The 26,708-nt window shown below is 38.0% G+C and overlaps 1 protein-coding gene across 1 annotated transcript in view; it reads left to right on the top strand.

The window, feature by feature from the left end:
- The first annotated feature begins 5,013 nt into the window (after positions 1-5,013).
- The window catches only part of LOC115580187 (uncharacterized), a 141,178-nt gene continuing 119,483 nt past the window's right edge, over positions 5,014-26,708 (top strand). Inside the window, exons 1-4 of the mRNA XM_030414212.1 lie at positions 5,014-5,043; positions 5,353-5,399; positions 7,996-8,130; positions 9,375-9,441. Coding sequence (XP_030270072.1) covers positions 9,410-9,441 — 32 coding nt within the window. The 5' untranslated portion in view covers positions 5,014-5,043; positions 5,353-5,399; positions 7,996-8,130; positions 9,375-9,409. The remainder of the gene's footprint in view (positions 5,044-5,352; positions 5,400-7,995; positions 8,131-9,374; positions 9,442-26,708) is intronic.

Raw genomic sequence — 26,708 nt, 5'->3', positions numbered from 1 at the left:
CCATGCATAACCTCCTTATCAATAATCAGTAAATGTGAGAGAAACTCGGAGTTAATGACCAGATACGTCGTGCAGAAGGCATTTAAAGTGCTTGCTAAAGAGCCAGTATGCTACTAATATGCAAGCTGATAACCAACTAGTTAATGATTCAAATGTGTACCAGAATATAAAGTGTGAGCACATTTTTGGCCGGTGTGTCTTTATCTTCGTGTTTCCCCTTCGCTAAAATTTGGCTAATTCTATGCCTAAAGTTATTGACAGATAGATAGATGTAATCTATTGGCAGCAAATTATTTGACTGGGGGACAGACTTTGACACATCAGTACTATCTTATATCAAGTCAGTGACGAGGAATTGTACCTGCACATGTTTGCATGTGTTGAGAGATATACAAGTGTACAAACTGTTGCATGTATGCGGATGGATTATCAATTTGCGTTGCATTCCGCATTCATATGGAATTTTTCTGTTTATAAAAAAACGTTTTTTAGGGAAATATGTCATCTTTGTCACGTCTGTTGATCAGAGTTGTGATTCCCCAGGCTGCGTCATTCTTAAATTTGGGAACATAGTTGGAGTAGATGTTGTTTCTTCAAAACACAAATCTAAACTCTCTTTTACCGTGCCGCACCAGATGGCCATTGATTGTGTGGTAGATGACAGGTAACAGTTCAAGTCTTGTGTTGCCACTATACAGTTATTCAAAATTGCAACGCTGCAAGCACATATTAAACCTGGAAAAGAAGAATGCTGGCACCCACGTATTTGTGTGTGCCTCCTTTTCTTTTCACTTGACACCATCCACCTCCCCTAAGACCAGGCAGGTGGAAGGGAGACAACTGTATTTTAAAAGTATTGTGGACTGAAGAGAGATGTTCAAACCAATCTTCAAACCAATATATCACCATGTAAACAAAGCAAGTGGCGGAAAAACTGTGTTTCAGCAGAGGGCACCAACAGAGGGCAGTTACAGACTGTGGCTTTAAGGAGTTGTGCGAACAAATTAGGGACAAAACCAGAGGGTAGGTTTCACACATCTCGTAATCGAGTGTGACTCACAAAGTCACCTGCCTTATCCTTCCATCTTATTTGTTGTTGACCGTCCACAGACAAAAAACCATTTGCCCCCTCATCAATGACACAAACCATTCATGTTTTATCTCCTGCTGATCCCTGGAACAGAATTTAAACAGAGAATAAATAGGAAAATCAGATTCAAGTTCAATTGCAGTGAACAGTGCAGTTTTCAGTTGCTCTGTTTACTTACATACAAGCCCGAAACAAACATGCAGTGAGATTAACAGACAAAACGGTAAATGCATTTCTAAGTATAGCACAAACACAATGTGGTGGCAATTGCACAGTAAAAGCTTATCATGATTTTGATGGCCTGTGAGAACAAACTGTTTGCGTTGTTGTTTGGTGGTCTGCAGTGCCTGCCAGAGGGAGAAGGTCTGTTCATTTGTGGCCCTGTGATGATTTTTTTTCTGCCCATTTCTTAATTCAAAAAGAGTGCAGGGCCTGGGGGTTGCATGGGGCAATCCTGATTTGCCATTTCAACCTGCCCTTGTTCCGTTTGGCGGCTGATCTAAACAGGATTGTAATTGCTCTTGTACAATTGGTCAATGTCACGGTGCTCCATACTACCACCCGATTCACCATGATAACCACGATTCTGAGTGTGGTCAGCATGACTGTGGTTATTATTGTAATAACTGTTACGTCACCAGTGGTGTTAAACCTAATTCTGGCATTTTATATTTCTGTGTCTCAGATGAAGAACATGATCATCTGTGCAGCCCAGAAGTCTTGTATGTTAACATTTAGAAAACAGCTGTATGCAAGCTTCGCACAGTAATGATCTCAAGTATGCATGAAGTGCACACACTCGCCACACTTTTTTTTTTTCTTTCATTAAAGTCCAGTTTGCATGTTAAAAATGTGTGTCTAATCCCAGGACAGACAGGTCACAGGAGGTGCAGTTGCTGTTGTAGAGGGAGAAGAGGGGTTGCACACATCCCTGGCAAGAGCTGCTGGATGGGAATTTCCCCAGCTTCACCTTCTGCGTCCCGGGCTCTGGTGCAGATCTGTGTGTGCAGTGTTGTAGTCGAGACCACCTTAAAAGTGACAAAGTCAACACCAAGACCAGACAGTATCAGTACCAAGACTAGACTTTGAGGGGTTGAGAATAAGTTAACACCAAGACTAAAGCCGGACAAAACCTGATCAAGAGCAAGACCAATAACTAATGCCTCAATTACCAAATTTCTTGGAGCGAGGATCCATTAGGAGCAGGTCGATGGTGGGAACAAAGCAGAATAATGTTCTGAACTTCATGATATTTCTTGCTTGGGAAGTGGAGTTGACATACTGACTTAGATTGACTAAGATTCAGGTAACTAATAAAAAAACATTGTTTTCATTGGACAAGGTGGGATGAAAGCAGGCCTATTTCTATTGTATCCCAAGAATTACCCATATCTGTTAATCTAGAGTTTTAAACATTGCTACTCCCCCAAAAATTGAGTGAAACCTGATTATTTTGTACGATATGACTTGAAAACCCTCATCCAAAATATTAAGTTTGAGTGGGTTTTGATTTGTGTGTTCTTCACATACAGTACACAGTCCTGGTATGTTGTTTGTATCATGTGCCTTTAATTTCCAGCTCTTATGCGCAGAAAAAGACAACCATTCAAAATTTGCCTTGACATTACTTGCTTTTAGCTTGTCTACACGACTAACTAATAACACAATTACTGAACGTTTCAGTGTAAAGATCCATTAAGAGCAAATCAGAGGGAAGAACAATCTGTGTCCTTTGTGGCTTTCTTTTCCCTATAGGGCAAGTTGAGTTCATGCACTAATTTCTCATCTAATTAGACTCATAGTTAAGTTTAACATGTTAATAAATCACCATAATTGTGTACAATGAGCATGTTGAGATGAAAGCAGGCCTGGTTCTACTGTCTTCCAAGAATGGCCCAGATCTTTTATTCTACAGTGTTTGCCAAACCATTATATTTTTCAAAAGACTCCTACCCTCATAAATGTCACCAAAGAAAGTATTTTGGGTGATCTGACTTATAAAACCACCCCAAAGATACAGAAGAATGGGACAATAAGGAGAATAGAGCCAGTAATAAATGTCAACATTGTGAGGACCAAAAAGGATGCCGGGGAGCTGTGAGCGTGAGGAAAAATAAAATAAAAAATAATAATAAGTCATCTGCCTGCTGGCATAATGCAGTTCTAGCTGGCAGTCATGTAGCTGTTGACTGTTCTCTACTTTTATAATCATTCAAATTTAATTAAAGGCTTAAGGAGAAAATGGCCTGAGCTGACGGTATAATGAGTTGCCGGGGGACATCTTTTTAATAATCTTAGTTTTTGTAACAAAGATGTTGCCAAGTCATGGTCGCATTATGAGCCTCACACAGCCACTTTTTACTGGCCAGATAATTCACACCGGCCCCAAGGAGTGCACTCCTTTCCATATAGTCTTCTGACTAAACCGATGATTTCATTTGACCTTTCAGTTTTAATTAATATCAAGAAACACAAGACATTTAAAATCATACTGTCAGTGCCATTGTTATATCATGCTATAATCTCCCCCTTTCTTTTATCTCCTATTTTAAAAGTTATGTTCGAGTGATAATTGTTAATGCTTTATAGGTTCCACTGTCTATCAAATAAGTCACAGACTCCAGATCTATTGAGTCGATTTTGTTGCAGTAGTCTTAACACCATAGCTGTATAGGATACATTGTAGTATCGAATAGTATTATTATTTAAATCTATAAAATATCTGATCCTTTTTGGTACTGGCCAATTTTGATATTCACACACAAACAGACAAACAAACAGACAAACAAACAAACCTTTAACTATAAATATTATGTTATCCATGTTGCTTCGGCTACTGATGTCAAAATTACATACGATTACTTAATCAATGTTAATCCATTAGCATGCCAACCAAACAGATCCATTATATAGGGTGAAATGTGAGATTTGTGCCAGTCCTCTCACTGCAAAACATAAGAAACTGACTCAGTCAGGCAAAGATGCCAGGGAAGGGAAAAAGCTGAGAGTTGCTGCAAAATTGACCATCTGCTCCAAAAACTGTCCTCTGAGTGATGCTTACAGTCCATCCTGACCCAGACAAACAAAGTCCACGCATCAATCCTTTCCTATCCACCCATGTTCTCTTTTTCACCTTCTGCAACAAAAAAAACCCATCTGTCATACTATTGAATATTTACAGAAGTCTTTGTGCAGTACATAACAAACTGAATTTTTGGAATAATCCCCATGATGCAATAGTGATATTATAGAGATGTGTTAGATTAATTGATTTTTGATGTAACCCAGTGAATTTCACAGCCATGCAGTTGCCTATCAAACATAAAAAAAATTCTGAAATTATATCATTGGGTAGTTTATGTAATCTAAAATAGTTGCATATATTCATTAATGTATATATATATATATATATATATATATATATATATATATATATATATATACATTAATGAATATATGCAACTATTTTATATATATATATATATATATATATATATATATATATATATATATATATATATATATATATGTATATATATATATATATTTGTTATCATAAATTAATCTCTAAAAGTCGTTTATCTATTTATTTTCAATAATGAAATTTGTCTTATTTTCCATTTTTATCTGGAATCAAATATAAGTGGAGGAACCCTGAATAACTTTTAGAAAATTACAGGAATATGACATTTGGTTCAGCATTATTTTTAATCACATGCACCACATCACTATTATTAAATTACATCATAACAGTAATAACAGAAAAACAAAAACAAATCTTATCTAACACATCTAAGAACAAAGAAACAGAGAAGAAAATGGTAATAAACAGAAAGTGGTCCCAAAGTTTCCTCCACAAAAATGTAAACTTGAGAGCATCTGTTAAACATCTCATCAGGGGATGAGATTGGCAATCGGCCAGAGAATGGTGGATGGCTCTTCATTAGCAATAGGTACGTGAAATATTAAATTATATGTGATGGTAAGATTTGTCGTTATTATACTCCAGTCTGGGTTCATGAAAGTTGCATCTAACTTAAATAAAGTAAATACTTATGTAATTCACCACCGAGCGGGCTCACTTGTGACAAAATCCAACACACCCTTAACATAAATGCGTGGACACCAGGTGGCGCATTAAGGGCTTTTAAAAAAAAAAAAAAAATGTTACAAACTGCTGTCAGACAGGTCATTCCCAACGTTTAAAACGTATGATGTCACATATTTTTAAAGACTTGCTGGTTGTTTGTTTGTTTGTTTAGCATTTCCCCGCCTTTATCAAGACTACCTGTTCCTTGGTGTTTATCAGGTAAGCTAACATTAGCTGTTAGTTAGATTTAGCTAGGTAAGTTAGCTTTGCGTGTCTGTAGTAGCATTAATATGAAATGCAGAAGTCCTAAATGTAAAAACGACTTCTTTTTCTGGAGAATTACTAAGTGGGACAAGCTAGCTTTTTATTTATGCCCCACCAACAGTCAATGCCACATGAGCTAACTATTTAGGCTAATGAGCTAGCTACTTTAGCTTTTATAGGAAAGTCACCAAGGTTACCGCTAACTGCTAACAGCTTTGTGTTGGGAGATATCTTGGAAAGGGGCAAAGTAGCTCCAAGTGTACAGTCTGTAGCTTGGCTAGACCATGGGAAGGCATCCCGACAATATGAGCAGTTTGAAAGTTACTTACCGATTAATCATCAAACTTTCTTTCGAGGGGAATCTGTTTTTATGATGAGGGATACAGGTTAAATACCATGTCACTGTCTGCTGCAGTCATTAGTTCACCTCCAACACGCTTGTGAATGTACATTTCACATTAGACTGACCCCACAATGGAAAGTAGTTTGTTTTTTTAATGATTATTTGAGAGACATTAGGATTAGTATGCATATTTAAAACTAAGTTATTTGTGATTTATTCAACTTGCACAATGTTTTCTATTGTCACAGCAATACATGAAAGTGTGACAGTGACCCAGGTTGCATGATAGACTTGTAGGGAATAGACTCGGATACTAAGAGGGTACCTCCACTGATTTTAAGTGTATTTAAAGGTGTTGGGGAGTACTACTGTATATATGAAAAAAATAAGTTTAAAGCCTTTTGTGGCTCTAAAGGGGGGTTGCATGAAATCTGATGAATTGCCTCATGGCTGCTGCATTGTGGGTAATGTAGGTGCCAGGTTTTGAAAAAGCATCCGCTGGTCTAGCTTTGTGCTCCTTTAACATTGTTGGACAATTTAAAAACAAATGATCAAAATCTATATAGCATAATCAGAAACATTTTTTCACGAACATGCTGCCTACATTACCCACAGTGCAACAAGCGACATCACTGGAGGCATTTATCTGATAACATTCAGCTTCCTCTGGAGTTACAAAAGGCTTTATACTACTTTTTCACATATGCAGTAGTGTTCCCCTAGACTTATAAACACACTTGAATGTGTAAAAGTCCTACCCTTGAATGGAACGTAGCCATTTTTAATCACAGTTGTTTTTCCAGTGTTTTCTTTGCTCTTACAAATCAAAATGTATACTGTGAACAAGGTTAAATACCATGGCATGTAAATGGAATTCAGCCATCTTCAACATTATTGAAGTGAAGTCTCCTTCTTCGCCTTTTGTGTGCTACACCCACTATGGTATTAAAGTTTTGTTTTTAATATTAATCGATTTATTCATATCACAAAATTAGAATTTCCTAAAGTTGGTTTTCAAACTTATATGCGTCTTCATAATAGTTGTAGACTTTTCAAGGTTAAAAGCTGATATGCTGTTGGTAGCATCAATTCTGTTGGTCTGCACACCTTCCCGTCTATCTGTCAGTACTATCCTCACTCTCTCTCTCAGTGGGATCACTCTAATCCAATCTCAACTATATTACTTGGTCCTCACTGAGATAAGGCATACTGGGGATGTTAGTGTATCCATATGAATTAAATGGACGGCAGCTCTATCAAGATGCTGCAGCAGGTCAAGGCTACTCTGCAGAAAGATATGATGTAGCCAAATATATTTTTTTCCCCCACACAGCCTCTGCTTTACTCCACCCAAAGTTAACATCAGCCACCCACACTGAAGGAATAAAATCACCCCCACTTTTGTCGACTACATATCAACATCTGCAGATTGTTTTCTGTCAGGTTTGGGACAATCCTTTTTGATGCACTGAACAATGCTGCAGATTCTTGACACTGGGGACCCCTCTGATTGTGCTAAAACGTTAGCATGTTTTTGACATTACTTAAACTAAATTCAGAGCTGACTGTTTAAAGCATGTCCAGTCAGATTACAGCTAATTATTTCATAAGGAGAATATATTTGAGATGATGTATATTTTAGTTCTTGTTATTAAATATGAAATGATGCATCAGTGTTGAGCTTAGCTCTCTGCACTGACTCTATGCCTGACCCTGCGGCCAGTGCTGATCAGACTGCTTATCATGTGTAGACAGCCTAATACCCACACAGCATGAAACGCCCATAAGCAGACCTATATTCAATATCTGAATGTCAGTTTGTATGTTTGTGGATTGGTTTATGGTCTTTAAGGATAAACTTTGCCATACGCAGGATTAATTGTTGCCAGTAAAGTTGATGGGTATCTTGGAGTAAGCAGTACTTGGTAGGCCCCAGCTAATGATTAAAACAAAATATATAGAAAAAACACAGCAGAGAATTCACATGTGTTATTAAAGCCATCTATTGCAGCAGATGCAACTTCTCCTGACAGTCAAGAGTCCCACAGAGAGATCCTTAAGCATTACATGACCGTCTCAGTTTGACAATATTGCTGCTGTTGACATCTGTATGGAACACATGTGATGTTTATTTTGTGGTGTTATGTTTATGTCTTTGTATTTGTATGTGTTGGATGTGTAAATGGAAACTTTTGTTTGCCTTGATAGGACAGCACCAATACACTGGCGCTCACGCAGGACCAAAGAACATTCCGGAGGAGCTCTAGGTGCCAAAAAGGTCTTTAGTATGTTGAACATTAAGGTATAGCCACATGGATGATCTGCCACATGGAATATTAACAGGTAACCACTTCACCTCTGCTTTATTAAAACAAAAAGATAACTAACCAGACTTGTTCAGGCAAAACCAAAGATTATATGACAGTGTTCCGACGCAGATTCTCTCATTCTTATGTTGAAAAGAGAGAAGACAGAACTGTGATTGCCTGTTGGAGACATTTATTTTTGTTTTATTTAGCTTTTTAAACCTGCTGAGTGAAGAAAAAAGATAAGAGCACAGATATAAAAATGAAGAGAAGAAAGTAAATTCAGAGACAAAAGTGTTTGTTATGATTTTGTAAACAACACCTTTAAAATAGTCCATATTCAAATGTATGACAGAAAGTACTGTACATATTTTTATTGCAACATAAAGGGAATGGAGTAGTTGTAGTAGCAGCAGTATTAGTAGTATTAATGAAAATAAATGAAGTGGTACTATTGTGTCAAGATTGTCTTGTCTAAATCATTAAATTGAATCTCTTACTGCGTTAGATCTTCTACTAAATGCAAAAAAATATGCATGTTGTACATTTTATAGCTTAAGCAACATGACTGAAACAACATTACTTGCAAATTGCAGGTCAAGTCTTCATGTTAAGTATGTCATTGTTTCACACACATGGATTTTACTTGTGCTGGCAGCCCAGATATATCAGTAGCCAAACTTTTGCATTTTATACTTTTTTTTTTTTATCTGTCCGTGATCGGTTAACTAACGGATGGTCTGGCCTTGCTCTAACCCTCCTGTTGCATTTTCTGAGAAATGTTCTCTGGTATTATGTCCCTCTTATGTAAACCCGCAGATTGTGGTATTTAGTATAGCTCTTCTTATGCTGTTTTCTCGTACAAGCTTTCAGTGCACCTGGTTGTTTCAATGCCATGTGGTACAATGTTGGTTTCAATAGGATGGGTTGTATAATTAACAACAAGCGCCCTCCACATATGGCTCACCTGCTGTTGTGAAAACGGAATCAGGACTTAAAAAAAATGAAAATGTGAGGTGTGTTTTTCAAGTGACTTTATTAAACATTCTGCTGGCAAAAAACGTCAACAAAGCAGACACATACTGAGAGAAAAGCAGAAAGGAGAGAAAAGCCAGGTTTTACAGTTATTCTGATAAGGGTGGTGGTATTTTTTTTTGTTTCTTTTTCAAGTCGATTTTGGCCACAGATATCTAGTTAACTGAATATTTACCATCATTGACAAAACATTTTTTTTTAACAATGATGGAAAAAAAATCTAAAGGCTGTTTGTCATTTTAACAGATTAGATCACTGAAGGCGATCTACTGCGCAGGAACATGGCCATTTCGTGGGAAACAATATCATTAAGGTAAAGTGAAGAAGGTGTAGGTAGAAAGGAAGCTATTTGCACTATTAATTTGTTTGCGAATGCCTGTTCACAGTTCTATTCAAGGTCAATGTGACAATGTTATTGTTGCAGAGTTATTATTTTGCCAGTGAAACTATAGCTGCTTTGAAATTGTTTCTGGGGTATTGCTGACTATCTTCATGGGGGTATGAGCATGGAAGGAGTTGCTGCCTTTCAGACGTGGAGCTTTATTAACCTAGCACATGGTTGCTAAAAGGTAGTGTGTCTTGAAAGCATGACAGTTTCATCAGTGTTGTTTCAGGAATTAGCATTTCTACATCAAAAAGCTTTTTGCCATTAAGGGGAATTCATTAAATATTTTAGCTGTAAGGAAAATGTCCCTTTTACCAGGCGCTTATCTGAAAAAACTAGAAATATTAAATGTTAGTGATGGCATAAAAAGTAATTTCATTTTCCTGTGTGTGCTCTTAGTCTCCCTAAGTTTATTACTAATTCATTTTTTCTCTTCAACATTTCACAATATGATGTTTTATCATAATCATCTCCACTCGAGAGTAACAAAAATGATGGGGATGTGCAGATCCGAGCCTTTTTCAGCCTGCATATGATATCAGTCGCTTTAGGATTTGGTGTTGTATTCACTGTGACCTCTTTTCTTATATTACTGTATCCTTCCCTCCATTTTCACTTTTCAGTAAACTTGGCGGAGTGGCTTTGTATGTTCTTTTGGCCTCATGGTGTAGTTTGAGTTAATGATTAACCAACCTTTTGGCCTTCCAAATATGCTTATAGTTAACCTAATATCACTTGCTAGACCTTAAAGTGAAACTCTTGCCAAAAAGCCATCAAGGCTGTATTTGTGATTGAATTTGAGTCAAATCTTTAAGACGAAAGAGGCACTTTTAAGATTTACTGTAGTTTTTTTTTTTGGGGCAAGCTAATTTTCAATGGAGTGCGTGGGCACTTTTACGCTTACATCTATTTTTAAAACACTAAGAAGGCTCAACACAACATGAAACTTTGCTCGTAGTTTCACCAGGGACTCTACACATGAACACGAGCATTGAGAACATTGTTTGTGTACACAGAGTTTCCTAAGAAGAAGGTTTTTGAACGGCTACGTTAGTAGCTGTATATCCGGCACGCCGCCATCATGGCAGACAGAAAGTGTCGATCCCCAAGTGCGACCTAACAGGCAGGCTGGAGGAGCAGTCCACAATTACTGTTCTGCCTGTTAGGTAGCACTCGGGTATCGACACTTTTTTTCTGCCATGACAGCAGCGCACATACAAGGCTCTTTAGGTCATTGTACACAAACAATGTTCTCAATGCTCGTGTTCATGTGTAGAGACCCTGTTGATACTACGAGCAAAGTTTCATGTTGTGTCGAGCCTTCTTAGTGTTTTAAAAATAGCGATTTTTATGCTAGCATAAAAGTGCCTTTACACGAAGGTTTGACTCATATTCAATCACAAATAAAGCCTAGGTTGATTTCTTGCGAGAGTTTTACTTTAATTACTGACTGGTCATCTTTATTCAACTTCCACTGAATAATATGAACAGTTGGTTCCAACAGTGATGATTTGGGCGTGTCATTGTAAAGCGAGCAAATACTAGTTATTAGTTTTTTGGGCACTATAGAATGGTTTTTTATAATGTGTTTCCTGTTTTCTTTTTCTCTACATTTGCATGAGGACATGCATATGGGTGTAGCAATCCATTTGGTCGCACACTATTCCACATATTTACAGCTGGTGGTAATGCACCAAAAATGCAGCCAAGAAGCAAGAATAGGTAGGAATAAGAGGGTGACATGAATGTAAAAAACACAGAACATAAAATACTTAAAAGAATTGGCTTTGCAATTGTTTGTAGTAAAAAAAAGGCACTAACACTATTGTATTGTATGAGTTTTGCTAAATAACACTAGCCCCATTCACACTGTCCTTTCAGTGAGGTAATCATGCGCTGATTCTTCGCATCGCTGTTTGTGTGAAAGTTTCAGATGTGTGCGGCTCTGATGCACCTCCAGAGGTAGTCTCAGAGGCAACCCGGCATCTGTGGAAATGGAAAAGCCGCAGGAGCGGATCAGGGGCGTGTTGGTCTGATGTTGTTCACAGTCTGACAGCTAAACAGATCCTTCACTCATCAAATAAAAGAGAAATGTCCCACACTTCAACCCAGAAAGCAAAGTTACAGGACCAAACAACAGTAACGTAGTAACTGGTAGTGTCTTTGGCAACTTATAATGAATGGTGGTGATTACGTGAAGCGATTCAGAGCTGAAAACTTTAACTTACTATATGTTTGTCGCCTTCCACTATTGTCTTGTTGTAGTTACTGTCTCTGGCAACTTGTATTGAAAAAAATCATCTTTTGGATCTGCAGCTCTGGCCTGCTGTATGAATTGACGCTCTGGTCGGTTTTAAGCTGGAGCTCCTTGGTTCAGTGTGAACATACAATGGTGGGTTGAGAAATTGCGAGCCTTCGCTGCGTCATTACTGTAGAGTCTCTTTGTGAAGGGGCAACTGACTGTAAACATACATTTTGTTTGTTTACAAACCATTGTACGAATGAAGCAGTATAGGCTGTCAATTTCATGGTGTAATATAAACATATTGTGCTTATATCTCTTACTGGTTTGTACTGACTAAGATACATTAAGATTGTAAATAAGCATGCTGTCCCTTAGTAAGTTAAACTTAGTATGTTCTCCAGAAATATTTGCACCCATACAAAAAATTGTCATCACTTGCATTATGTCTGTGTTTTTTGGTGAATGTGTATACTTGTGAGTAGAGCCAGTTGGAGGAGATGGAATGGATGAGTGAAAAATGGCTGAGATGAGAAGCTGTCTGTTTGTGGTCAGAGGATGTGGTAGACTGCTTGTGTTGGGTGATACTTGATCTGATGTTAATGTGCTGCTGTGTGTGTGGGAGGGAGTGAGTTGAAAGAGGCAGAGGGGAAGATGGGCAGATAATCCCGTCTGCCTGATGAGATTGAATGCTGGGATTGATTGATCGCCTAATCATAGGAGGAAATGGGCCTGAAAATGAATGGGACTCTGCCCTTGGCTTGCTGTGGAGCTGGGTAGTTGGGTTGGAGGGGATGTTAGCTGCAGAAAGACATGGCCTTAATGTGCATGGGACCTGATTTCATTTGTGTCTGATATACAGTTATATGATCCTGGCTAAATGATCAAATAAAAAAGGAAGAGGGGGAACAGTGAAGGGGATGTAAATCAAGCTTTATTGCTGGATTATTACTTTTTCATCTCATCTGAAATGGATGCGTTGAGAAAAGAGCAGAATAAAAATTCGTCATGAATTTCAAATTGATGGAACAGTGTGTAGGTACAGATACCCGTTGCACTGGATCCAGTTGATTGGCTAGTGGTAAGAATTGGATTATGATTATTCTATGTTCTTATTTGATTTGCAGTATTTTTGCCTTGGCCAGAAGATGTGTTTGGTCAAATTGTTCACAGCTGGATTAGAGGATTTAAAAAAGGTCTAACAGATAATATGCTTCTGCTGTCATTTTGTCTCTGTCTTCACTGCCACATGCTTGCTCAAATGATGGCAAAGCTACTTGCAAAGGGAACCAGCAATGGTGTCACTCTTGGGAGCCCAATATGCACTATTCCATTTTTGGGCACATAGAGGACTCCCACCAGTATATTAGAATGGGATAATTACCTCCTTGTTTGAGGGTCCTTGCTTTTTATGTAGGGTCCACAGTTCAGAGTAAATGCTGCCAGAACATATCACCCTGTACACCGATTGATGTGGTGGACTCCGTCCAGTATCAAGGCAGAATCAAATGAATAGGTTTGCCTTTGTTGTTTAAGTTAGGTGTGCCAACTGTCACTTTGTGTTTGTCTCCATTTTCATGCCACTAAGAGAAGCTTTGAAAAGCAAATACTTCTCAGACTGGGAGTATTTATCACACTTTTGTGGACACCGTTGACAGAGCAGCAACAATTTCCATGACACTAAATGTAACTTAATCTAAACCCACTGTCATGAACCTTTCCTGTCTGTAATTGCACAGAAAATTAATAACAGAGAATTATCAGTGTTTGAAATATGGTACCCAGGTAGGTTACAAGCAATGTGACTTAAAAGTTAAACGCAAAAGCTTTTAACGTTGTGTTAGCTGTAAATGTTTTTTTTCCTTTGTTACGACCTCAATTGCTTATTATTTTTTTTTAATTGGGCATTTATTATTGTATTTTTCATTACCAATTCCACATACATACATACATGCATACATGCATACACATACACTTTTTTAAGATTAAAGCCTTCAAATGTTTTTGTTTCGTCATTAACAGTACTTTTCTTTATGCTATGTCTGTTGAGGTGGATAGGGAGCTGCTGCATTTGCTGCATATATAATGGAACTGAAACATCCCAACTACGTGCTCCATGTTACCACTGTAATTTTTTTGGAGCCACTTGAGGGCAGTGGACTAAGCTGAAACCAAAAGTCGATATGGTTCCTTTTAGCTCTGTTTTGGTGTTCACCAACCCTTCATGCTTTTGTGGTCTTTTTATTTTATGAAAATCTGAAATGATAATTTATTCCTTTAAGGTAATTCTAACACTGAACGAATAAAAAAATATATAAAAAAATCAAACATTCAAACGTGTTACTACGAAACAAGCAAGCAATAGATATGTTATTTGTGTGTGATTATATGCAATTGTCTATCTCAGTATAACCAGGACCAATTAGCGGACGTAACATTTGTTGTGGCCTTCCTCTCTGTCTCCCTCTACTGTGCATTCTGTATTTGTTGGTGACTGAGTAGAAGGTTATTGAGATCCAGTGCCTGAAGCCTCAGAGTGGGATGACTGAGGAGGAAATGAGCAGCTCATGCAAAGAAGTGCAGGCACTGTGGGCTAAATGATCAATGGCATTGATCAGCCAGTCAATCCTGGAGTCTATATTCTTCTCTGTTTACACTCTCCCACTGCCACTGTGTTAAACTGAGCGTGCTCTAAGCAGCCACCTAAGGGACCCTCTAAAAGCCGCCCTCACACCCGCCATTGATTGACATGTCGATTATCTTGGAAGCTGTTGACAGCACAGTTGTTAGCCATCTTAAACATTAATGATGATGGCCGTTGCCTCAAGTTACACTCCTGACTAAGAGAAAGAGATATTCCTTTTCAGGCGTATTACCACTTTTGATGAAATTAAGCACATAAATCTTTTTTTAACTATCAACAATAAACAGCAAAATAGTTGCACCAGTGCTTTATAATAGTTTAAGATCTAAGTCTGATCAATTTTATTTATATTGCCCAAAATCACAATTTCATTCCCTCGATGGACTTAACAATCTGTACAGTGAATGACGTCCTCTGACCCTCGATTCAAGTGAGGAAAAACATTCCATGTTGAGGAAAAATATACCTTTTAACAGGAGGAAGAAAAAGAAGATGGAAACAAACCTCAGGAAGAGCCACAACAGGATCACAGACAGACTATCTGATGCAAATTATAGTATAAGTACAGTGTGTGGATCCTGTAGACAACTGAGCAGACCGAGGCATTGCCAAATGGTGTCCGAGCCACATGACTTTCTCTCCATCCTGGTGACCTGGAAGAATGTGCTATCTATGTGACCTGCCTGTGTTATTTATTTATTTTTATCACCAAAGGTTGACTGTGTAGGAAAACTCATAACCACGACTCCCTTTATAAACTTAACAAATGTACTACTCTGACCGCAGAGTACTTTTATATTGATTTCTATAAGCATTATAGTTTAAGAAACTTGTAACTTCTTTTAGCAAATTTCCCCTTTCTCTAAAATATTAAAAGAACTCAAGGATTTTATCTTTCTTTAAGCTAATTAAGTCTGACCTTTTTTATGATGAAATCTGAACCTCATCAGTCTGCTCAAAAGACAAGAGCACACAGAGTGATGTCATGTGGACACACATCTATAATACAATGCTGAATGAATGATGCATTCATTAGCTTAGTGAATATTATAATTGTTATAACAGAAGATAAGCGAGTACATAATAAAGATGCTTTGTGATTACACAATTTAATGTTTAAAGTTTTAACGGAATGATTCAGATTCCACCGATACCTTTCTGTTTTGTGTTTTTGTAGTGATTGTCGGCATTATCATTTGGATGATTTGTGAAGTGTGGATGTCTAGTCACGCCCTTGCTAAGTGTAATCAACACCAGATCGTGTGCTTGTGTGTGTGTGTGTGTGTCAAGATAATTGCATCAAGTCTGCAGACTCCACCACATGCCCCGAGCTCCCAGCATCAACCTCAAACCTGTTTCTTCTTTTATGCGTCATTTACTGCCTGTTAACAGTTGGTGTAAAGCAGTTTATAGATGATTTCTACAAGTTCCTTGGGCTCTCCTAAATATGTGCTTAAGTTATACAAACTCACTCACTTTAATGGACAACTAGTAATGGGCTGACATTGGCCTGGCTGCAGGGACCAGTTCCTTTGAAAGTGGTCGCACCCCAGTAATGCTAATGTTCATCCCTCTGAATGATGCAGAGATAGTGGTAGCCTCAACCTGACACAAAGCCTTTGTCTGAGATTCCTCTTTTCGTGGTATTAACTCTTTTTACTTTAAGCTCCTTCTTGCTTCTCGCAGCCTCTTTTGGTTGGTCAACACATTAAAAATTGTGCTGCCTCCTTACAAGATTGTCTTTAATCTTTTACCTCTTCCATGTCACCTCGAAACGTGTGGAGGCTGATATGATAATGATGTGAACCTGTCCGGGGTATTAGAGTTAAGCTGGCTGATTAGGCTGCACATCGATTAGTCTATCACTCAGCACTGGCCGGGCCTGAGCTTCTGGGTGGGAGGTGGGTAGGATGGTGGGGTGGAGGGAGGATTGACAGCCATTCCTAAGAAATGACCTCACATAAAGTGGATCTTGAACGTACACACAGCGAACATTTAAACACTTTCAGTAAGCACATAGTCTTTACCTTGTCATTGAATGAGACAATTTTTAGTTAAGTGTTTCTGAACTTTAATTACTTTAAGTAACTCGTACCACCTTTAGTACTAACAAGTATTACCTCTAATAGCTTGGCATCAGTTTGCAAGAACCTCCTCTGGCATTTTAGGCCTGTGTTAAATTTCCCTGGTGGCCGAATTAAACTAAATTACAGTATGAATTGCACAAATAATACAAAGACATTTTAATGAGTTATAGTCTCACAGTATTGCTATGTGAACTCGACTACACCTTTTATTGTATGGAGCAGATCATAACTGATAATGTAATAATAAGGGCAATGTAGACCAGATCTGCCAGTGTAGAACAGTGAGAATAAAAAATATGATAATATGATGAAATAACTAAAAACTATAGAAAGCCTGCCGGGTTCTAAACATATCTGTGCCCCTGTGGCATGGCTGCACACTAGTAGCATTATCTACAACGTGTCTGCATTCAGTTTATGGATGAGAGGCCACACTGTGTCTTTGTCTGTGGTTAGCCAAAGCACCTGCACTACTTAATGAAATCTGTAGGATGTGGCTGTTCAAACCTTCTTAAAGGCAAAGAGGGGAGTTAACAATAAGTTTTTTCATCAACGTATTTGTATGCACATTTGGGAGTAATTTATCAGAAAAGGTTAACAGAAATGACAAAACTTCTTTTTGCATAAAAGTTTTATTAAATGCTTGAGGGGAGGAACACAACAAACATTTAATTCTTACAATTGATCAGCAGTTTCCACTCTGAGTAAAGCTTTTTTCTAAAAAGATGGAAATAGCCACAAATTGAAATCTCTCATTGGTCCATACAGATCTGATGTAAACTTCCTAACATACATGTACAAACAAAAATTTCCACCATTTAAAATGCCCACTTTGATTTTTCAATTGGGTAATTTGAAAATGCATCTTAATGCACCTGCTTATTCTGCTATGGTGTAATAGGTTCCGACTGGAGAGTCTGTGCCACTTAAGGCTTTCCTGAAGACTCATTTCTAATAGTCGCATAACAGTAGTGGATAGAACCAAGCATACATTTGCATGTTCCTGAAATACATTTAGAATGTAAAATGCGCTTTGGATGGACACCCGGATAGTGATACTAAAACTGAGTACTAAAATAGAGGGGGAAATATATGATTAATTAATAAATACACAAAAAACAACATAATGATATTCACCTATTAAAAAATGGCATTTTTTGGTTCGGCACAAAATACTGATTTTGAATGACAGGTGATGGGAGGTTGGCCTGTAACATGTTCATGTAACCTGCAAGTAACATCTTGATAGGGAAAATGGAATGAAACAGGGGTGCAGTCTAGGTAAAAAAAAAAGAATGAGAGAAATCTGGGGAAAAGGAATGATGTAGCAGGAGAGACAGAGCAGCCAAGGCAAGGTTAGGACCCTTGCCTTGCCTGAACACGGAGGCTTTTAATCCCGGAACAAAGTCATTAAGGTTCACAGCTACAGAAGAGGCCAATTAAAAGCAGAGCGTAGGCATAAGACTGGAGAAAGGCATCATTTGCTGCAGGAACCCAGGCCTTTTATCGGACCAGTGGGAGCCCTCCCTTATGCACCCAGGGAATCAGAGGGCCTATCAGCCATCTCTTGCAGATGTTTTTACTTCAGATAATTCACTTTCACTCAGAAATAGGCCAGTGGTGAATAGCAGGGAAATATCCCAATGACAATGATAGTGTTTATGTCCCATCTAAATCTGAATATTGGAAAAGCGCATTGAAACAGAAATGAGAATTTCACACCAAACTGCCCTAATTAGTCTAATGTAATAAGTACACTGACAGAACACAAGTTGTCAGAACTTAGACTGCATGTTATAGAATAATAAGTTTTAGTTGGAAACAACATTACTAAGCTATTAAACACAATATTATTGTCAATGTGACTTTTTGAACAGCCATCTCACATTTTTAGCTGTTACAACCATTCCTCTCGTAAACGCTTTTCCTTAAAGACAAAACTACACACTGTATAGAAATCCTCAGTTATCCCTCACAAAGCTCCATTTTACTCCAATTAGCTGCTAAATCTATCTGCGTGGTGATTTAATGCAGGGATTGAGTGAGGGGCAAGGGCTTAATCTTGACTTCCTTGTTTACTGAAATAATTGATATTATCAGATTCTTGGTGATTAATGGGCTTACTAAAGAATACCAGGGCTCAGCAGCTTTGCCTGAATGCTGTGCTCAAGAGTCATATTACACGTTTCCCTCAAGTCCACTAATTACTATGTTGAGTTTGGCTTGCTGTGAAGTAAAGACTAGCGAGAGATGGGAATATGTGAAAAGTGTTTATTTTCTAGCAAAGTAATATATCACTTTAACTTCTGATTTATTTACAGCCCTAATAGATAGTTTAGAAGTTGTTAAAATCAACACTTTTCAAAGAGACTTGGCCCATTCCATTGATCTTACACAGTTGCATTCAATTACTTGATTAAACTGCTAAATAATTGGTCGAATACTCAAGTATGAAAATAACAATGATTGGAGCCCAATATAAATGTAGAATTTAAACTGAAAGGGCAATAGCTGTCTCTAGACTGCATATACCCATATATACTTATGAAGTATATTGTAAAATAGATTAAATGCATTTGGTACAGGTTATAGAAATTGAATAGATAGATAAAAACTGTGTAAATTGCAGTTGAGTTCAGCGAACCAACAGCAGTTGCAGTTTCTCAACCAGCAGAGCCTCCTGAGAACTATTAATAATAAAATAACATGCTGGTTTGTACAGATTCACATATCATGAAAGTGTCTTTTAAGTTGCTGTTACAGACCTTTTACCTGTCTGCTTGACTCACACTAGTGCTGGGGTTTATGAAATGCATAGTGGGAGCACTCTTTGCCCTTGTGGATGGCTTTTGAGTTACTGGTGGAAACTGGTGTTTGGTTTGTGGAGTGCAGTATGTCTGGGGCTGTAGAGATTATCTGTTAGAAGTTCTACCACAGCCAGAGTGGCACTCTAACGCCCACCTTGCTGACTTGAAGCACTGAACTATCTCCCTATTTAGGACTGTTTGAGAATCTTAAAATGTGTTTTTTAGTTTAGGATTTGGTGATGCACATGCCTGGTGTTTTTTGTCACAGTGTCAGAATATGTGAGATTTTCTCAAGCATATTGCAAGTTAGAGAAGAAAGGAAGTCTGAAATGGATAAATAATTTATCTGAAGACTATGGTACTATAGAAGTGGGAATGGTTTACTTTTTTCACATACAACAGGTACCACTGTGTCCATATCATGCCATCCCTCAGAGGGAACTGAACCATCATCCATTGCCTTCCTGTCTGTCTGCCATTATTTGCAATGCTGATTGATAGCTTTTTCTCTAACCCCCTCCATCCCACACTGCAACTGTGGTTTGCTGCCTCTTTATTTCTGTCTTCTTTTGGTTCCTTTTCCTCTTTTGCTTAGCTTCTATCGCTGTCTTTGTGTCTCTCTGCAGACTGTGAGCTGATATCATCCTTTGAAAGGGTAATGATCCCACTGTGTTGAGATTATGTATGTGTGCTGCACAGTGTAATGGCCTGGCTTTTTATTGCCTGCCGCATACTAATCCCACAACTGAAGGAATGAGATGACACCTGCAGGGAGCTGTGTGCGAGCTGCAGCCTCACATGAAAGAATGGCCATTAAAAATGATCAAAGAAATTACTGCACTCGGCTGCACAACACTGCTCTCACGCCTGGCTAGGTGTACATCCCTCTGCCCCAACACACACATAGACAGGCATGCACACACATACACGTACACACATACACACATGGACAAGCACTAATTAGTATCTCCCTCTGATGGATATTTTCCAAGTGATCCTCTGTGGAAATGTCCTGCGCATAGTTGCCTTAGGCTCTCCGCAGATGATGCACCCACGCTTGCAGATAGGAAATGGAGGACATGCGTGAGCTCAAAATGATAGTCTGTTCTCCATATCCCAACCACAAATTATTCATGGACATTTTACCACAAGTGTTTTCCAACTGAATTTTTATCAGACTTTTTCTTCAGGGGTCTTTTGTTATATTAAGAAATGATTTCGAGGTTTATTCATTGCAATTTGTTTTACATTTTACTGTGTTAATGACGAAAGGAGTTTGCTCTTTCGAAATACAATTAGTGGAAGATTTTAGAATCTCAGTCTGCTTGAAAATAAATTTTGTTAGTCAGCACAGTGATGAACATTTGCAGTAGAATAATGGTTCAGTAAAAACCCTGCTACTCTGCAATGCTGCATCCCGCTATGCTGAACTGTCTGTGAGTCTTCTACTTCCTCCCTCTTTTCATGTCAATGTTCACTTGCCCCCATCCCCGTTCATGTATGTTCTTTCTCCCAATTGTGCATCTGAGATCCTTCTCTATTCTCTTTACCAGGTGCAGCCTCTTGGCTGCATGTCCATTCTGGGGTTGTGACACAGTGTGAGCCAGGCTGCTTCTCTTATCAGTTGGCCCTCTGTGCTGGCATCTTTGCTGACATTTTCAACAGTCAGTCCACTGCCCCTCATAGCAAATTCACTCTTTGAGCTGATACACACTGATAAATGCAATTTATGTCCCCTGGATCCTGGGAAAAAACTCCTTCACTTTGTTAAACGCCTGGTTTGGGATGGCATCCACTACTGAATGTTATTTAAGAATCCACACCTAAAAATGAGGACGGGTGTCATTTATGGCAAAGAGAGTACAGGAATTTAGAAATAGGACCTGGAGACATACAAAAAGTAACAAATTCCAATTGTAAATGGTCATTGCAGTATATATTTATGATATTTTTTTCTGCGTTTAACATTGGCTCTCAAATGCGTAGACAATATGGTTATCAAAGGGATCCGTCTCACTAAGAGATTCCTTTTTTCAGTACCCCTCCTTTCTCCCCCTTAGCCCCTCCCTTTCTCTCCCTCAGTGGTCCATTTTAGAACCATGCGGCTGCATGGTTTGGTGGGTAATTTCACTGCCTTTTCATGTGTCGGAGGGCGAGGAATCCTCCTCCATTAGGTAGTGTCATCTTGTGATGTATGATGTATGCACAGAAAGGCAATCTGATGTTTATTCATGACTTTCAAGGCAATGCCTCAGCCAAGCCCTCTGATTTCCCTTTAAGGAACAAAACTACGTGAGATTGAGACTTCAGTTTAAAGGCACACAGACCATCCTGCAGCACTTCTTCTACGTTTCTTTTCCTCTCTCCCTTCCCCTCTCTCACGCACACACATATACTCTCTCTCTCATCTCACCCACAGCTCTTTTTTATCTCTTTTAAATTCTCCCTCGATATTTTTTCTGTCAGATTTAATTTATTTGACCCTTAGAAAAAAGATCACATGCAGTTATTTCCTTCTGATTTTGCCGGGCTGTCTCCCCATCTTGCCTCTGTACTTAACTAAGGACTTTGATGAAGAGATGAATTTAGATCGTTTTCATAGTAGGCTGGCACGTTAATGAGACAGCACCACTGCAAGACTAAAAGGCCCTTTGGTCACGTGTGAAACACACACATACATAAATATACTGTGTATGTGAAACAAAGCTTTGGTCTTGACTTCGGTGTATACTGTATGTCCATCACACTTGCTCTATTGACTATGCAAACAATCCTGTGTTTGGGGAAATCTGCCGTAACCAGTAGTCGTCAAAACTGCAAACCGGCAGCTTGTTTGTAGTTTTGTCTCCTGGTCCAGTGTGTTATAAAGTAACCATAATTCAAAAAGCTTGTCCCTCTTTGTCTTGTAAATGACTTTTTAATGGTAATAAAGCCACATCTATCCATCATACTAGCCCAAGTCCATGCAGGCCTTTGATGGGACTCCTCCTATGAACAAATGGTATCTATTAATATTCTCAATGACCAACCTTCCAACAGCACATGCATCATAATATATGAGGGACCTACTGCTACATGCTGCCTGCATGTTTTTAGTAAATTGATATCTGGATGCCTGGTACCAGGACTCTGCACACAGAGAACCAGACAAACAGTAGGACTTAGAGCTGTTTACTTGACTTTCCATGTGTCTTCTTAACATAGACTGCTCTCTCCTCCATCAACCCATGTTTGATTGGAATAGCTAAAGTGTGGCATGATCCCGTTATATTTTGGGGATGCGCTGGGGCATGAGTGAGGCAAATGACTGCATTTTGTATTTAACATTTGTAATACTGTGCTAATAACCATATTCTGTTGCTGTGAGTGGTGAATATTCTGACCTTATATGATAAATAATGCAAATGTAGCAACCTCTGCAAATGCCAGAGAAAATGAGGTAGAAGGGAGGGAGAGGGCAAGGGAGTAAAGGAGTAGAGAGGGGAGAATGAGAGAGCAGAAGCTAGCATAACTAACTGATTGTTGTGCTGTCAAATTGATTTGCATGAAAAAGGCTGGTCTAATTGCAACACTTAGCTGCAACACACTGATAGTACAGAACAGGATTATAAAAGGACATGGAGGAGCTTTTATTATGAAGGATTTCCTGGGTGTCTTTGAGAGCTGCACCACCACCTTCTGTTTCTGTAGGGGACATTGAAAACAGTGTATCCGTCACCTTGTCCTGTCTGACATGACATATCCATCATACAGATGCATACACATTGCTGCCTCACCATCCATTACCATATAAATCATTCCCACTTTTTTATCGACTTATAAGTTTGTCCAAAAAAGAGTCAGGTTCTTTGCAGAAATGCAACACAAACTTCACTATAAAGATTTAATGCCCTTTATAGAAAGATGCTGATTGTTGGCATTATTTTGGCTGGGGACGATCATTATCATGTTTGGGATGTCAGTCTCAAACAGCTTGCTGGCAGGCTCGCAAGTATGTTGCCTAGGTTAAAGTAAGAAGGCACTGCAAACTCGTACTGAAATTCATAGGAGCAGAGCTAGTTAGCTTATAGCTGTTAGCAGCAGGTGAGAAGTGTGTCTGGCTAAGGGAGCCAACAGCTTACGGAGCTAATGCAGCTATTTACTGTGGAGTTAAACACATAGCAGAACTGAGAGTTTCTGTTCAAAGGAACATGAAATGTGAAACAGTGACAACACAAGAAGTTTATAATAAATTAATGAAATTTAAGAAACATTTTGTGATGATGTACTTTTAGTTTAAAACATAAAGACCTTAGCATAAAGAAAAAGACTGATACAACTGAGACTGAGACAGAATTTTTCCCATTTGGTTTTATGATTATTAAGGAAAGAAACAACATTTTGATTGGTGATCAGTGTACGCCAATACTGCTTCCAGCAATCAGCGATTGGCCCCTAAAAACCTGATCAGACACCCTTAATAACTACAAAGATATTTTTAGTTGAGAAGATAACAAAAGACAGCAGACTTGCCATCACTGTTCTAACAGAGTAAAAAAATGATACCTGCTTTGAGAGGGTTAGGGTGTGGAAGAGCACAAAATTGTAGGTGATGGTTTAGCACGGGGCTTCCTGATGCTGCCAAAGGCAGTGCTTTCTTTTATTCCCTTTATTTCTTTTCTTTAATAATAAATGATGGATGTTTCAAATTACGAAACAGTGCTGGGAAAATCCAATTTAGTCCAGGGCCTTGTAGGGAGGGTATAAAGAAGAGTTCTGTATCAAAGGCCCTTGTTTTGGTTTAATATTTGCAGTGGGGCCACTATTGAATGATGTAATGTGCCATGTGATAATGGGTCTTATGTGCTTTTAACAAATCATCTAGCTCCTGCCCGTAAATGAATCTTGCACGGAGTTGGTGATGTTTTCTCGCAAGACATTGATTTAGACTCTATTCATAATTAAGTATGTGTTTTTGTTGTGTTGAAATGGATATTTATTTGTGTTGTGCACGTATGGATAAAAATAGGAGCAGTTGGTGCATTTGAATTGCCCATTTGGGCCCACCTGTACATTGCATATAGCCCGAGTGATATATCACAGATGTATTTTTTGAACATATGTGCACAAAAGATGCTTTGCGTCTTGTGTAATTAAAATTCCCGTTGAAATGTATTGTTTCACTGCACTGGTGGCTTTATTAGCCAACCAAGCTTTTCTATGTATCTTTTTGACGTGGTTAATACTTGTAGAATGGCAATGCGTATTGAATTAGAATACATATTGAATTAGCACCCAAGTATTGTGACAGTATCAAGATTGGCATATCAGCCCAGCCCTAATATTCTGTTATGGTTGTGGACAAATGTCATTCACAAAAATGTTCTATTTACATTTAGATGTGCCAGTAGACAATTCCATTTAGCCAGCATGCACAATAACGGGGCACGAAATTGAAGTCATTAGTAGCTAAACTTGTGGTTGACAGGTAAAGTGTCTCTGTGTGAAAGGCATTTTGATGTGTAATGACAAGACCCATTGTTCCAATGATTAAATGTTTGTGTAAATATTATTATCTCTTAATTGATTAATAATAAATAGTATGTTTATCTATAGTTAGATGAATATGATAGATATGTATAGATATGTATATATATGTATGTATGTATGTATATATATATATGTATATATATATATATATATATATATATATATATATATATATATATATATATATATATATATATATATATATATATATATATATGTATGTATGTATCTATATATGTATGTATATATATATATGTATATATGTACATATACTATATATATATATATATATATATCTATCTATATTATATATATATATATATATATATATATATATATATATATATATATATATACACACACACATATATATATATACACACACACATATATATATATATAAAGAGAGAGAGAGAAAGAGATATATATATATATATATAGATATGTAGTATCACAGTTATATATTCTGACACGAATGCTTGTTCAAAGTAACCACAGTTTTTGGCCTCCGGGGATATCATCGTTTCCTGTCACTGTTGTATATCAGAGTGTCTTTTCTCACCAAGTAGAAGACAGCTAGTTTATTTCAAGAGTGTTTAGATGTATCTGTTTACTCTTTCTTATCTTAGTTCTGTGTCTCTGTCTTCTCCGTGTTTGTCTTGTTAATTTCTCTCATTCTGTGCTCACTGCAACTTCAATTACAGTAGATCCTTGCACATATGTCTCTGTGGCATCCTGGTCTACATCACTCTTATGTGCCTCCATTTGTTATGCTCTTCTCTTCTGCCCTTGACCCAGTGTTTCCATTTTTCATTGAGTTTGTACTTGAGTCCACCCTTACAACTCTTTCTGCCACACTACAAGTGTATCTGCCCCTAAGTGTTGTCGGAGCAGGCAAATCAATCACAGTACATCAAAAACATTGGCTTTGCCTAGTTTTCCTTTTCCTTTGTTTAGCATATAACTATAAGTGTGATTATATCAATCAGGATAACTAATTTAAGTATAAGGATTCTGATACATCAAGGAGTATGGTCTGGACCTGCTCAATTTAGAAAGTGTCATTAGATGACTTTTGTTGTGAATTGGTGCTATACAAATAAAGATTGATTGATTGTTTTACCTTCACACATTCAGCATGCCTTTTATTCTCGACTTAATCTCTCCTATTGTTTTCCATCCAGCTCTTAGTGCTTCAGTTAAAGCTTTTGTGCCTTATTGTATCTAGACTCTTGCAGAAGGATTTATGTGTTGCTGATATGATCATAGGTGGCATATTAAAAATGGCATGAAGCTCATGTGATACACGTGTTTACAGTCTGCTGCTCTATAACCCAGTCTAAATTAATTTTTATTTTTGACCATTTTATATCTCCCATATTGTTATTATCTCACCTTCAGATATCCTTTTATTTTTACTCTGTTTCACCCCACTCTTACCCTCTTAACCTTGCCCATCATCACTCTGATGTCCCTTTTTCATATTCCTTGACCTTCTCTTCTCTGTCTGACCCTCCACAACCTCTTCACTGTGACTAGTGTGATGGTAGGCTGGCAACACCATAGTACTCTCACAAACCCAACATTACCAAAGTGCTTTGGTCGTGGGAAATCTGGCTTTTCAGTTCCTGCAGAGATTGGATAATATTTTTTGTGCACCACAGAGTCGACACACACGAAGAAGACACATCTATAAAAAGTTCTAAGAAGTAAAAGGTATTAAAGACTGTTAGCCCTAAAAGGCCCATTTCCTTCTTTTCTTCTGGCCGTGATCAAGGTAATTCTCCTGATTTGCACTGAAAACACTGCCTTTATTTCTTTGCCTTGTGGGAGAATGAAAAAAAATTTGTCTCCAGATCCTTATTACAAACCTCTTGTGTCAATCA

Source organism: Sparus aurata, chromosome 4 (assembly GCF_900880675.1).
Source record: "Sparus aurata chromosome 4, fSpaAur1.1, whole genome shotgun sequence".
Classification (NCBI taxonomy): Eukaryota; Metazoa; Chordata; class Actinopteri; order Spariformes; family Sparidae; genus Sparus; species Sparus aurata.
The sequence above is the reverse complement of the archived record's forward strand: the minus strand, read 5'-3'. Positions and strand labels throughout refer to the sequence as shown.